At 40.2% G+C, this 15,103-nt stretch overlaps 1 protein-coding gene across 1 annotated transcript in view; it reads right to left on the bottom strand.

Moving 5' to 3' along the window:
- The window catches only part of crb2a (crumbs cell polarity complex component 2a), a 46,621-nt gene that overhangs the window by 1,047 nt on the left and 30,471 nt on the right, over positions 1-15,103 (bottom strand). The window contains exons 5-12 of the mRNA XM_053411674.1: positions 8,071-8,241; positions 7,873-7,986; positions 6,022-6,975; positions 4,080-4,654; positions 3,290-3,455; positions 1,483-2,353; positions 1,267-1,383; positions 558-684 (exon numbers count right to left, since the gene is read on the bottom strand). Of these exons, the coding sequence (XP_053267649.1) occupies positions 558-684; positions 1,267-1,383; positions 1,483-2,353; positions 3,290-3,455; positions 4,080-4,654; positions 6,022-6,975; positions 7,873-7,986; positions 8,071-8,241 (3,095 nt within the window). The remainder of the gene's footprint in view (positions 1-557; positions 685-1,266; positions 1,384-1,482; positions 2,354-3,289; positions 3,456-4,079; positions 4,655-6,021; positions 6,976-7,872; positions 7,987-8,070; positions 8,242-15,103) is intronic.

The raw sequence follows: 15,103 nt of genomic DNA, 5'->3' as shown, positions 1-15,103 counted from the left end.
CATTTTGTGTTAGTTATAGCCCACCCAACAGGAAATAACATGTTTTTATATCCATTATCGTCACAATGATCATTCTGTGTCTGGTCTGCAAGTTTTACATGGCAACAAAGTCCAACTCGTGCATGCTTTAACTCATTTGTGCAATGTTCAATAGTCGTGACAGCACGCCACAGTGTAAACCTGTGGCAGTGTAAATCAGAGCCTGTACCCCATATGTAGAGGGGGATGAGGGCTGCGTATTTGGTTTGACTTTTTGTGCATCCTAAGGTCATGTTTCAACTCCCTCAAAATAGCCCTGGTGTTGTCCTACATGTCACCCCTTCTAACATAGTACTCAGGATCACCCTAAAAAAAAGTAGAGGAAAATTCCCTATATGTTTCAGAAAATTGGGACAGGCCCTTAATCTTAAAAGTAAAAGTTATTTATTATAAAATTATTATTATTATTAAAAAGAAATGAGAATATTGCTAGGCCACACATAAAAAGTGAAATCTCTTGACAAATTAATGATTAATAAGACTGTAATCATATGATATAAAAAAAATTGTAAACATACGCTAGTGTCGCACACTTGACCACTGTAGCCAGGGGGGCACTCGCACACAAACATGTTGAACCGATTCAAACAGGATCCACCGTTTCGACAAGGATTTGACTCACATTCATCAAGCTCTGTTTCACAACTGCAAGACACAAAATACATGTCAAATGCAAATAACATATTAGCAGAACATATAAATACTTGGAAAGTGCAGACATACAGTTAAATCAAACCTGTACCATTAGCAGTTTTCTACTAAAAAGTCTTTGACTGTTTATTTCCCAAATTTTAGAAAGGTTCTACCCTAAATGGAATATTATTTGTGTGTCTCAAAACATTTAGATATTACATAACTACAATGATAAATTTGTATTCAGCTGCATGATGGGCCTCCATCATGCTATGATTCTGACATTGTCAATGTTTCTCAATATTGTAGTTTGAAAACATGATATTTTAACATTGAAGAAATGAAGGAAAATAGAAAAAGAATACAAAATCCATAGTTACACACATACACACACACACATACACACAAACACACACACACACACACACACACACACACTAACAAAAGTAGCACAAATGTTTCTCAACATTTCAAAAATAAAATTGAAATGTATCTACTCTTCTGGTGGTAAAGCCTAAAAATCGAACTTTTTCAAGGTATTCTATCATCCAATATTTTGTAAATTCCCATAAGGAGCGTACAAACTAAGCTTACCTGGCGCCTGTAAAACCAGGCATGCATGTACAGGTAGCTCCCCAAAGCCCATCACTGCAGATCCCATCATTTTCACACTGAACATCTTCACCACACTGTAATGGGGGATAGTCCCACCTGTTGGAAAATAATTTTGTATTACTTTGTGCACTGTATACTAAAGCATGTATTGCTGTCTGTAAAAACATATAAACTGATTAATGAGTGTGTGCTCACTGGCAGAGAGGACCATTGTAGTCTTTGGGACATATACAGGTGTACATATTGGGTCCGTCCTGACAGGTGCCTCCGTGTTCACAAGCGTGATGTTCACAATCATTGGGATCCTCATCACAGAGTTTGCCAGTATATCCTTGGTGGCAATTGCACTCAAAACCAGTTAAGTAGTCCTTGCAGGTTCCATGAACACAGGGCTGAGATGCACAGTCATCAGTGTCAGTCTCACACTGATCTCCCTCCCAGCCAGAGTCACACACGCAGCCAAATTTATTGAAGAGGTCCTCACATGTGGCTCCATTTAGACAAGGACTTGAATCACAAACAGGGATACTAGTACAGCCTAAATTAAGCGTTGGTTTCCCAATGAAATGGAACTGGGATTGCTGTGGGGCATTATAGTTATCAGTAAAAGGAAGGTGGACTCCACCAACTCTAACTGTACCCAAGCAGCCAGCAAAGCTCTCTGCAATCTCCAGCATGGCTCCCTTGTGATTGATAAATTGCAAACTTTTTGTGCGCTCTGGCAAGCTGTTGGTGTCTATAATTCCATCCACAGTGATGACCCAGGGAGAGGGTTTGCGCTCCTTCTCAGCCATTGAGATGTTCACACGATGCCAGCTCCCGTCAGCCACTCTGCGAACTCCTGTAAAGTTCAGTGTCTCAACACTGTTGCCAATGTGGATTTCTACTCGTACTGAGGAGTTCAGAAGACCCACTATAAACAGGTCGGAGCCCCAAGAGGCCCTCAGAAGCAAAGCATTCTCTGATCGAGTCCGAAGCTCTATGTATATATTAGAGACAGGTTCAGCCAGGGAGCTTCCAGCGCTGTATTGCACAGGATTGTTCTCAAATGTGGCATTGTGTAGACCTAGGTTTGAACATGGAAAAATAATTGTATTATTATGCATTGTTTTACCATGCTGTCTTGCTTTCACCAACCTTTTTCTTCCCAATAATCCATCATTTTATTGTAAGCTCATTTGAGGGCAGGGGTTGTATGTCCAAAATTGCAATGGTTTAAATGAGATTCCAACACTAAACAGGAATTCCTGCCAAAATGGGCTTACCTATTTTACATATTCTACCTAGGGCTGCGAGGTATCGCAACTTTTCACTATTTACCAGCCACCCATATATATGGATATTGCTCGAAATCAAATCCCTATGGTACATATTGAAACGGCCTTGAGCAGCTGACAAGAGTGACTTTATCTGTCATTTTTCTCACTCTCTAAAGACACATGCTGCAGTATCAGAGACATACTTGAAAAGAGGCCATAAAATATTTACGGACCACTTGTCATCCAAGTGTCTACAAGCCTAGACATTCATATTAGACTCAAAACACGGTCATTTACACCGTGTTTTAAGCCTATGAGCCCACCTGATGTATATGGTGTAAATGATGCCGTTTTGAGTCTAATATGAATATCGGGGCTTGCAAACACATGGATGACACCACACATTCAGTATGAAGGCATGTTACTTTTTCTCTGTTGTTTTATTAGTCTGAAGAAGAGAACAGCAATGACTTCAATTGTATTGGATTCTACTGAAAAAAAGTTTACTCCTGAGACTCCCAAAGTGGTTTGTGGAGCCTTACACTTTTTTGTTCGCATGCCTACAATATGCAAATATATTTATACTCATCTTGTTTTTTGTCATGACCTCTACTTTATACAAAATACCTAAATTATCATTTACAAATGAAGGGGTCCAAACACATCCTGAACGCAGTGAATATGCCATAGGCCCTGTAATTGCCAAAGAAATAAAAGTTAAAAAATGATGCAGATATACTTACATTCATATCCATCAGGGAGGTCCACACAATGGCCACCATTGACACAAGGACCGCTTATACACCAAACACGTTTTTTGCAGGTCTTTCCAGTGTATTCCGCCAGACAGGAGCATTTAAAATCATTGAATGTGATGGTGCATTCTCCTCCATTTTGACAAGGCTTCATCTGCAGAGTGAAGCATTGTGGTATACATCACAAATATCATCTGTACACAAGAACTCAAAAGCAAATTAAACTGTATACTTTACAGTGTTAACTTTGGTATGTTGAGACAATAGCTATCCATAACTGTCAATCTAAGGGACGGTTATGTGTGCCATTTTGGGGTTCCAATGTTTTGGTTGTGTCTTCTGACATGTTACCAATGTTGTCCCTTTTGTAAGGCTCCTCTAAATTCAATTCAATTTCAATTTTATATTTGAAAAATGTGGCCAAGAAACGTTAAGAATGTTTAACATTACGGCATACAGGAACTAAGTCCATTTATTGTTTATCAATCTGACTAGGAATATAAAGAATATTTGACACAATGATGAAATCTATGTCGAAGTTTTTTGAGAAGAGGTACGGGGTGCAGTTGCAGCGATGTTTTGGTACCGGTTGTTGCTGACTTTTTGGCTGAATCAGGTGATCTGTCAGAAATGTTTTTTATTTCTGATACAGAATCGTAACATTGAGGCAACCAGGTTGTCTCCCTGGTCTGTACAGTGTGAATGCAACATGAGCTTTGAAGGAGTCAGCCCACACACTTGCATGGATCACGGAGCAGAGCGAGGAACTGTTTCTTACCTTGCAAGTATCATCACTGACACACCCCTTCTTTGCATTTTCAGAATCACTTGGTAAAAGCACTTTCTCTTCATCCCAAATGTTCCAGGCATCTGCATCCAGATACACTGAGGCTAAACGAAGGTCCTGCAGGCAACCTTTGTAATAGCCCCCCCACATATCCGAGTGAAAGTTTCCTGGAAGTCCTCCTACATAGGCCTGATCTCCACTGTTAATATTCACTTCAGGAATATCTCCTATTCCATAGCGAAGGCCTGCATACTCAAAGATGACTTGTCTATGTTGGACTTCCACCTGCAAAAGTTGCCTCTCACCAGTGGTCACAAATACTGGTGCTGTCAGTGGGACACTGTTAGGCAGAGAGCTAACCAGAACTCTCCCCATCCCTAGATGGATTGAGAAGTAGACCTCCTCCCCCTCTTCCTCTGAAGGTCTCCTCAGCTGGAACAGCAGTCCATCTGGCTTTAATGACCTCAGGAAAAAGGACACATTGAAGTTGTTCCCAAGGGTCTTACTCACGTTGTAGGCACTGAAACTCACTGTTTCCTCATGGCCATATGTCCACGAAGGGAATTCTGTCAGGGGAGAATTGGGAGATTGGATTAATCACATGAAAAACACAAAATTAGAACATAGTAATTGGACTTTGTATGTATCGGATCTCTGATGAAGAAACCGGAGCTGTTATCTCTAACAATTCAACTGCCATACTTTTTATTTGCCATTGATACATTTTTAAGTCGTTGAAATAAAAAAACACCGTCAAGGTAGAAAAATTATGAAGATAATCAATGCTAATCCTTTAATACACAAGTTAATTTGTATTTGTTAATTTATTTATTTAATCACTATATTTGTGTAGTGCAGTAATATAACTGAGTTATTGTAGTTTAGCAGAGTTGCAAAGTATTACTCTACATTATTTCCATGATATGCTACTTTATACTGTACTTTCCTTAAATTCCCTAAATTCCAGGGTAAAATATTTCATTTTTACTGTATTAAATTCCACAGCTGTAGTTAATAGCTACTCGAAATAAAGTTCTGCACATCACTATTTAAAAATAAAAACATGCCCAAAAAATAAGAAATGTCTTATTAGGCAACACAAGTCAAATTAAATCAAAATATGATTTAACGTTATATATAGCATATAAAAACATAACGCCAACCTGGTCCACTCTGCATAATGACTTCTTTTAACTTTTAACTTTTCTGATAATACTTAAAGAGGTAAAAATTCCAAGGCTCTGCCAAATTTGATATAATTCTTATATATAAGCTACTGTAATTTAGTTGGGACCCTTCAATAAAAACGTAGTGTTTTTGTCAAGGTAGAATGGGCCTTATATATTATCAAATATCTACATGTACTGCATCCCTCTCCCTCTTTCTCTTCCTCCCCTCCTTAAGTATGCATAGGCAGTAGACGCGTCTACCATAGTCCTAATAATCGGGATAAATTCCTATACTGTGAACCTCGTAATAACTCGGAATCATTTAGGGAATAGAGGATTGAGTAGAGAAAATACACAGCATAGATATAATGGAAAAGTTTTCTTTGCTTACAGATCAGAACTAGACAAATTCAATAAAATCTGGGTAAACTGGATTAAATATGTCAACAACTAGACTGGACTTTGTACTATAGAGTCCAAACAATATATAATTAATAGGTTCAAGTAAATTCTAGGATCTTGCTTACACCTGAAAACTGGACATTGCACTATCACTTTATAAATTTGGGGAGAACATTATGTTTCCCAGGGAGGGACAAACATGACCAGAACAAAACAAAAAAGCACACACAGGGACTTCGTTCTCTTTTCAGGATGCCATTATGCCACAATGTGTTTACATAGAAAATAGTTTTTGGTTGTTATAAATAACTTTTAAGTAACTTTATGGTTTTAAAGAATTTGCTGGTGGTAACAGTGCTTACCTTTAGAGCAGCTCTCACTGTGGAAGGGACGGTAACACTCACACTGGTAGCTGGTCCACAGGTCCACACAACGTCCATGCCCATAGCAGGGATCAGGCTTACACCATTCATTCTTACTGCAGCCCAGCTCGTGGCCTTGGTCCTCTGGTAGTGTTTGGGGTAGGATAAGGTTGAAGTCTATCATTAAGTCTTCCATACATCCAATGAATCCCACTTCACTTGCAGAGCCCTCCAAAAGCTCCTTTGGTGCGCCACCTATATATATGTTAGTGAAGGCTTCAGACGGCTGGAAAGGTAATTCATTTGTGCTAACATCCATAACCCTACACCCATCACTGTCACATCCAGGGCCTTTTATAATAGACATTAGACCTTGATTATCTAGAAGAACATGAGCATTCCACCAGGCCCCATCGTTTACCAAGCCTGGAAATGTTACATCAAGATCAGATTCTTCAGAAAAAGCTTTCGCACTAAGACCACCATTCACAATCTCTAGGATAAAATGGTTGTCCACATCCCCCCTGTAGATGAGCAACATATTGGGTAGAGTGGTCCTAAAACGTAGCTGTACCTCGAAACCCTTATTAACATGGTGCTCAACTTCCCTTCGGATCCTTTCTTTTAGAGCAACCTGAATGTGAATGAATCCTGGAGAGGAGAAGGAGAATGTTGTACTTGTGGAGCACTGCTCATCATAGAAGCCATGAGGACACAAGCATGTGTGATTGTGTTCTCCACTCTCCAGCCATGGATGACAGGTGGCTCCATTCTGGCATTCATGGTCCACACAGCCGTGGAGTCTCACATCACAGTGATATCCTCCCCAAGGAAGTTCATCTGGCTCTGCCTCAGGACAGTGGCAGATGTAGGACGCTCTGCTATCTTCACACCAGCCACCATTCTGACAGGGTTGGCTCGCACATTCATCAATGTCCATGTCACACAGCTCACCTGGAAAGAGATAACAGCTACATATACATGTTGCTGACTACTAGTGGACACTTGAGATTTAAATGAAGAAAAGAGGAGAGTAATGCTGTGGCTCTTTTTGTTTTTTTGCATGTAGAGATTTTTCTTACTTCTATTTAAAAAATGTGTTTTTTGTTAAAGCCCTATGAGACTAATTGTAATTTGTGAATATGGGCTATTGAAATAAAATTTGTTTGATTGATAGAATTCGTGAGGCAGGCAGTTCCCATAAACACAATTAAAAAAAATTGTGGGCACGCCAAGATGGTAGGGTCAAAGTGACAGTAACGATCCAGATTCATGATCACACACCATCAATTAAAGGGGACATATTATGCCCATTTTACCACAGTTGATATGGTTCCTCTGGGTCTTAATGAAATGTCTGTAACATATTTTGGTCAAAATACCACAAGGATCATTTAAAACAGCACCCTTTTTACCCTGTCTAAAACAGCCCTCCTCAGATTGACCTGTTTTGAGTGCCCTGCCCCCCCTCAGCGTTAGCTCGCGAGCTCGCTTGTCCAAGGCCATGGAGCGAGACTCCCTACATGGGCATGGTGTGACTATGACGTTTATCTCGATCGTAATCCCATTCGACGCACTCTAGCGTATCGTTTCTGACATAGAGGAACCACTACAAATCGCGGGAGTTGTTTTTTTCTAGAGTTTTGGGGACGGTAGACATGCCAGATACCCAAATTAACGTGTAGAAGCACTATAAAAGTGGAATTTTCATAATATGTCCCCTTTAATATCAAATAACTGTAATAGCCAGTTTGTGTCTGGAGAGCATCAGATACCATCAGATGATGCAGAAAAGTTTCAGAAATTAGAGAATTTCTTGGATTGTGGCAGAAACAATTGATGATAGCTTACCTAGAAATCCAGCTCTGCAGGTACAGGTGTAGCCATTGATCTTATCCTCACAAGTACCTCCATTCTGACAGGGTTCAGACTCACACTCATCAATGTTCACAGAGCAGTTCTCTCCTGTGATGTGAAAGAAAGTAAATTATTGTCATATTAAAAAAAATGTGACAACTTTAGCTTATTGTTTTCTTTAGCTTTACTCACCTGCAAACCCAGACTGACACTGACAAATATATCCAGCTGCATCTGCATAGCTGAACTCCCACTCCATCTCCCAGTGAGACAGATCTGAACGCTCAAAACACTCTCCACCATTCTCACAAGGCTGCTCTTTACACTCATCAATGTCATTCTCACAGTTTGGTCCTTCATAACCTAAAGAAAAGAAAACAGTAGGTTTTACCTACAATAAATAACAATAATCCATATGGTTTCTTTAACCCTTATAATGCATTGTTGTCCTCATTGTGATTTATTTTAGCTGCGTTAATGCAAACTGAATAGAAATTGTTATGGATGTGTACTTTTGTGTACTTTTGAAAGAAAATCCGCCCTATCCCTCAAATCAAATGTTTGCAACTGAAATGATGTGTGTGTGTGTGTGTGTGGGGGGGGGGGGTGTTCATGTGTTGATAAGGTAACGAGAGTGAGGTTAGTAAAAAAAAAAATGTTTGTGTGTATGTGTCCATTACCAATCCAATCACTCACACATAAACATGCATCTGAAATGGCCTTCACAGTGAATAAAATATAATAAATGAATCGTTATGTTTGGTTTATTTAATTTTTCTTTACTCAATAACCCATTGTGTCATGATGTAAAACAAGTAGAGGGAAGGATAAAGCATTGAGAGGAAACACAGGTGAATAGATGAACAGTATATTTTATAACAATGAACTGAGACTCTGTGTTTATTATGATCAGGTAACAGACTTGTAACAATTATAACAAAATTAAGTTAACAATTTAGTACATGATATTACTGAAACAGAACACACAATAGTAGGTCCTGGAATGCCATAAATATACCTGTCAGTCAGTAATTGTAATGTCTGCTGTGGCAAACAATGACTGTTTCCATGGTCACTGTCTGTGTGTGTATCTGTGTGTGTAGTCGAGGTATTACTTATTTGTGGGGACCTAAATCTGACACATTATGGGGACAAAAAGCAAGTCTCCATATCGTAAATAAACAAATAAAGCTCTGGCGGACGGCTGTGTGAGTATCAGTAGAACTGTGAGATTGAACACATCCTGTCTCCAGTTGTAAGCAGCAAGACCACAGACACCCTGGAGGAGGTGGTGGAGGACAGGATGCTGGTAAAACTGCTGGCAATCATGGACAATCCGTCTCACTCCCTCCACAAAACACTGGACAAGCTAAGGAGCAGCTTCAGCCACAGACTCATTCAACCCCGCTGCTCTAAGGAACGATACAGGAAGTCGTTCCTCCCAACCGCAATAAGACTATACAACGCATCTACCTCTGTCAGAGCCACCATCACAGAACTGCACTAAACATACCTGTCTCAATTCATCATTTCATACAATAATATTGTCTTTTGCACACTCTGTCTACATATTCTTACACTCACAGTATATTATATTATCTATTGTATCGCCAAATACTTATATTGATACCCGTACTATATATCATATATTATATCATACTCTTTGTATATTCTTTGTATATATAAGTCTATATACACATATTTTATTTATACATGTGTACATGTTATTATTATTATATTTTACTATTATTATTATTATATATACTGTTGCTGCTATTATTACTATATACTGCTATTATATTGGTATAATTACTATCATATATAAATATATATTATATACTATATATACTGTACTATCTTTTATATACTGTCTAACAATAACATTACCATCATATCATCAGTACTATTACCATCATCTGCCACTGCACCTTATCTACCTATTTATCTTGTGTTTCTGTTCGTATTCTTTCTACCGCAATATTTTATATTTTATATTTTATTCTATTGTATTGTATTTTATTGTATTCAAATGTACCGGCTGCTATGATGACTTAATTTCCCCTCGGGGATGAATAAAGTAATCTATCTATCTATCTATCTATATCTATCTACTTATAATTATACTCTACCAAATTTTAATAACCTTTGATTTATTTCTACCAGACTACATGCCATTAATCAAAAACACATTTTGTAGATGTCTATCTACAGATAGTGCTGTAAATACATTTAAGGAAATAGTTCTGTTTACATTTAGGTCAGTATCATCCCTAAATATAAGTGACAAATTATTTGAAAACCTTTGTCCCACTGAGATTGATTGTCGATAGCACCACAGACTCACTATGAGTAACATTAGACTCAATAGCGCCTCTAAAAATGAAGGATGAAAAACAAAGTAAATTACCTCCCTGGTATAATTCAACGTAAAAAGGATGTGGCGCTTCAACAATTGTGTTGAAAATCACCTAGGCTGGAGAGATAGTCTTAAGGTATATCAAAAAGGCCCTCCATAAACCAAGAGCTGCCCATTTCACACATTAAAAGAAGAAAATAAAAAATATCAAGGTTTCTTTTCAACACAGAAGCCGGGCTGACAGAGATTCACACTTACATAGAACCCAGCATTCCTCCATCCCTGGATAGCAATGTCTTTATGCACCTCTGTTACGCTAAAATTCTTTAAAAAAATAAATAATAAAAAACTATTACATTATCAAACACAGAAATCTCAGGAACAACTGAGAATCCTATTCATTATTTAGCCAGCTTCTCTCTGATCAGCTGACCTCAATTATGTCATTGTCTAAACACAGGACTTGTATCTTCGATCCAATTCCTAAAAAGTAACTTAAAGAAATTCTTCCCCTAATTAACAGTACTTTTCTCAATACAATCAATCTATCATTATCATCAGGATATGTACCACAGTCCTTTAAGATAGCAGTAATTAGAAACCCACCAACAACAGAACTGGGTTTTGATCCAGTACTGATTGCGCAAATCAAAGAACTGGTTGCGTTAACGGAAGAAGTGTGTCCTCTATCTGACGACAGTTGTACGACAAGAATATCATATATATATATATACCCCGAAGGACTTCTGAACCACATTTTGGTTTTGAGAACTCTTTCCTATTCAGCAGGATATAGACTCTACGATAGATTCTAATCAATTCCAGATTATATTTTTTGTTATTTTTTGTTATATTCCCTGTTGTATTTCCTGCTTCAATACATTCACAAAAGACATTTTGATCCGAAAATTCATATTTATTTTCTCTCACCAAGAATTTCCAACAAAAAAAATTGGTGACGAGGATGAAATTGGAAGTGTGATTTGGACTCGGAGAGAAGGAAAGAAACCACGTGGTGAGAGATATCTAAATTTAATCTGGAGAAAAGCAGAGTGTAGGAATAAAGCTTGTTTATCTCACGACCAGGAAGAGTTGTTGACAGACATGTCTTAGTCGTTTTTGTTGTATTGTCTAGTACTGTTGTCAGCAACATTATCAGGAGTAGTGTCGCTAGAGAAAAGAAACATAGGATAGAAAGCTAGAGATTTGTAAAGGCATGAGTAAAGAAAAGATGTTTATAATAGCAAATGAATGAAAACCTATCCAGTTTTAGTCAAAAACAACTTGAGCAGTTAAAATAGAAACTGGAAAAGAGAGACACAAATGAACGACAGCTGATTGCAACTCTGTCCAAAAGACAACTAATAAATATAAACGGTTTCAAACAGATGGAAAGCTTACAGTATGTGGGTACAGGAGGCTGAGATAAGGGAAGACAGAATGAGAGTACCACAAAGACAGAGCACACAAGACATTCAACAAGTACAAACACAGTCTACTAACACAGTGTATCCCTGTCTTTTTGAACAAGAACAAAGGAAAACATAAGGTGATTTTGGATATGGACTCCGCTCCCTAAGCTGAAATAACAGTGCAACAACAACATCAACCTCCAACTGATCAAGGAGGATAGCCATCAGTCCCCACACCTCCACCCAACCATTTCGCCAAGTGGAAGGAGACGCAAGCTATGATGAGCCGGATGAGAGAGGTGCTGAAGGAGGACTATACCCTGATTCCACCACAGGCAGTAAGATGCAGACAAGAAGCATGATGATTGGTAAACAAGTGAATGGTACTTTCCCTATGGTAGAAGTAACAGGTGCTGAAGGCCAAGTGCCGGTCAGAACAATATATAATTGAAGCCATGGGTCATGTCTGTGATCCAAAAGAAAATGTACAAAAGTTGGAAACTGACGATTGTCAGAGAATATTGCCCCACAATGGCAGAAATTAGGCAATTGTTGCGGGGGCAACTCAAAAAGAATTTCCATAAGAATAGTAATGTGTGTGTATGGCCAGAGCCCAGAGTGAACTGACCATCTACACAAAGGCCTGAAATTTGAGGCCCTGTGGGATATTCTGATCCAGCATAGGAATTTCACCTGGCAGTTTCGAGTAACCTCAGCAGGTTTCAAGACCCCCGCAGGAACATTAGGACCCCTGCTGGGTCTGAAGAGCCCAGAGGGTAGCCACCAGACACTGGAGCCGAGATTAAACAAAGGGTTGTTAAACTTTTGGAGGGAAAACATTCTCCAGCAGGCCCAAGAGTCTCCCCCTGGTGGTGGAAAATGTTCTGGGAATGCCTTGGAACCCCTGCTGAGTTCCAAGCCCCGCCCACTCAGATCGATTCCTGAGAATTCAATTGGCCGATGTCCTATGACCAACTCCTCAAGGAGGAGGACCTCTCAGGTAATTTAAAACCCCTGTAACCCCAAAAATCTTCGCCATTTCCTGCTCTCTGAAGACGTCAATAGACCGTTCCCGGTCTAGCTAGATGATTTAGTTGCTAAAGGAGGCAATAACCACAAAAGTTTGTTTTATTTTTCATCCCTAGCTTCTATTTTCTTTTATCTTAAGTCAACACTTATTTTGAAAGACTTTTTTTGTTTTTAACTTGAAAAGGCCGCGCAACAGGAAGCTCATTCGCCGGCCGAGACAAAGACTTTTCTTTTCCACGATCTCCAAAACAACTGTGCCACCGCTGTTCATCACTGCAGAAGAACGACGTCATCCCGTTGAGGAGCAAGAAGAATCCGCTCCTATTCGGCCCAGCCGACGCCGCTGCAACAGAGGAACCAGCGCCACCGAGCTTGAGCGGCCACGATTATTCACTGGACTTCCGGAATATCCGCGCGACACGCGCATGCAACACCGTGAAGGTCACAGTAAGAGGCTTATTAATTGTCTGGGCAGAGAACTAGTTTAAATACTTAGCGTGTCATTCATTTGATTGTATGTTTGTTTGGAAGATCGCTGATCTGTTTTAAGCCGTGTAACACGACGAAACGATACGTCACTTCCGGTTCCTTGTTTACTTTGTCGAATGTTTTAAAGTGCCTCGCGCCGTGACAGTGAGCCTCCGGCAGCACTGTTATCGTCCGACTAATGTTTTGCAGAGACTTAACCTGTTAAAAGATCGGTACACAACTCCAATTTGTGTACTGAGTGGTGAAGTCACTGTAGCTTGTCTCAGACGATGTTTCTGATGTCTCTATCTCTCTCTCTCTCTTCCCACCTAAACCCGTTTTTACACAAGTTCCGACCTACACTTATACATTTCATGTTACACAGCTAAATCTTGACTAAAAGAGCCTAAATTGATCTCGACGCCATTGGCGCCAGAACCAGGAGATAAGAAATCTCTTTGTCTAAAAAGTTCCTTTGTGTAACTGGCGACCGACCGGCATCTTGTCTTCGACCTCGTCACAGAGGTCATAAACCTCCATCTTGAGATTACTGGAACGTAACATCTTGATCTCGGCCAGACGACGTCACCACGTGATCTCGTCATTACGCCATAGCCACTCCCCTTTCTCTTTCTTACACACACAGAGACACAGACAGTAGAGATGAGCCGGATACTCGGCTGAAACGAGTATCCGGTACGGATAAAGCCCTTTCCCGAGCACGAGTATTATACGAGTAATACGAGTCAATATCTGTGCTCGGACTGAATGAAAATCCTCACACAGCGTCACAGCGCTCCTCCCCTTCACACACCGCTCTGCTCACTCACTCACAGAACTGTTATGGCCAGCCCAGTTTATTAAGTTAAGTTGGCTGGAGATTTATAACTTATTCTTGTTATGTGTTGTTGTTATTGTTTACTCACCTCTCCTCTCGTTTCAGACTCCTCACTCCCTCCCTCGTGTGTGTGTTCCACCTGGGTGATTGTCAGCTCCTCCCTGATTGTTTGCACCTGGTCCTCATCACTCGGTGTATTTAGTCTGTGTGTTCCTGTGTGGTGTTGCCAGTTCGTCTTTGTTTCTCAATGTTCCTAGCGTTCCAGCAATTCCTCCTGATAGCCTTCCTGTTACCGATCCCTGCCTGCTTAACGGTTTACGTCTCTGCCTTTTCCCTGCCGGATACCCTGCCCTGTGTTCGACTGCCCTCCCGTGTACCGACCTTGGACTGGAACGATTACGAACTCTGCCGCTGCCTGTCTCCTGTGGAATTATTGTACCCGTGTTTGAACTGCCGTGACGTGTACCAATATTCTACAGTAAAGCTGGTTAATTGCACCTTCTTGTGTCTCCGAGTCGTGCGATTGGATCCACACACCTGTCTGCACTCCTTACAAGAACAGCTCTCTGTCTCTCAGTCACTCAGGTTCGCGGGTCTTTTCCGTTAACGTTTAGGGTTTCTTCAGCTTGAAGTTTTTTTTTTATTTCAGTTTGTACTTACTTATTAACCAGTAGAGTTCTGTTAAACGTGGGTTCGTTCAGACGTGGTGCTGGTAGAAAGCGACTCGCGTTGCGTCTCTGCCTGTCGGAGATTTTTTTTTTAAACAGTATTTTTTTTTTTTACTTCACGCATTGAGTGTCTGACTACTCTCTGGTCTCTCTGGTCTCTCTCTGGTCTCTCTCTCTCTCTCTCTCTCTCTCTCTCTCTCTCTCTCTCTCCAGTGATGCCGGTAACGCGCTACTTAGTAACGCGTTACTCTAATCTGACCGCTTTTTTCAGTAGCGAGTAATCTAACGCGTTACTATTTCCAAACCAGTAATCAGATTAAAGTTACTTGTCCAAGTCACCTTGCGTTACTATTTCGGTATTTGTGGTTAGCCCGCTGGGCACGTCCTGCGGCTGGGGGAGCAGTCGCCCCGTCGCCCTCCTCACCACGCCGCCGGAGGCTCGGTGTGCGGCACT

The sequence above is a fragment of the Pleuronectes platessa genome, chromosome 19, assembly GCF_947347685.1.
Source record: "Pleuronectes platessa chromosome 19, fPlePla1.1, whole genome shotgun sequence".
Lineage (NCBI taxonomy): Eukaryota > Metazoa > Chordata > Actinopteri > Pleuronectiformes > Pleuronectidae > Pleuronectes > Pleuronectes platessa.
Note: the sequence above shows the minus strand (reverse complement) of the source record. Positions and strands in the feature narration are given on the sequence as shown.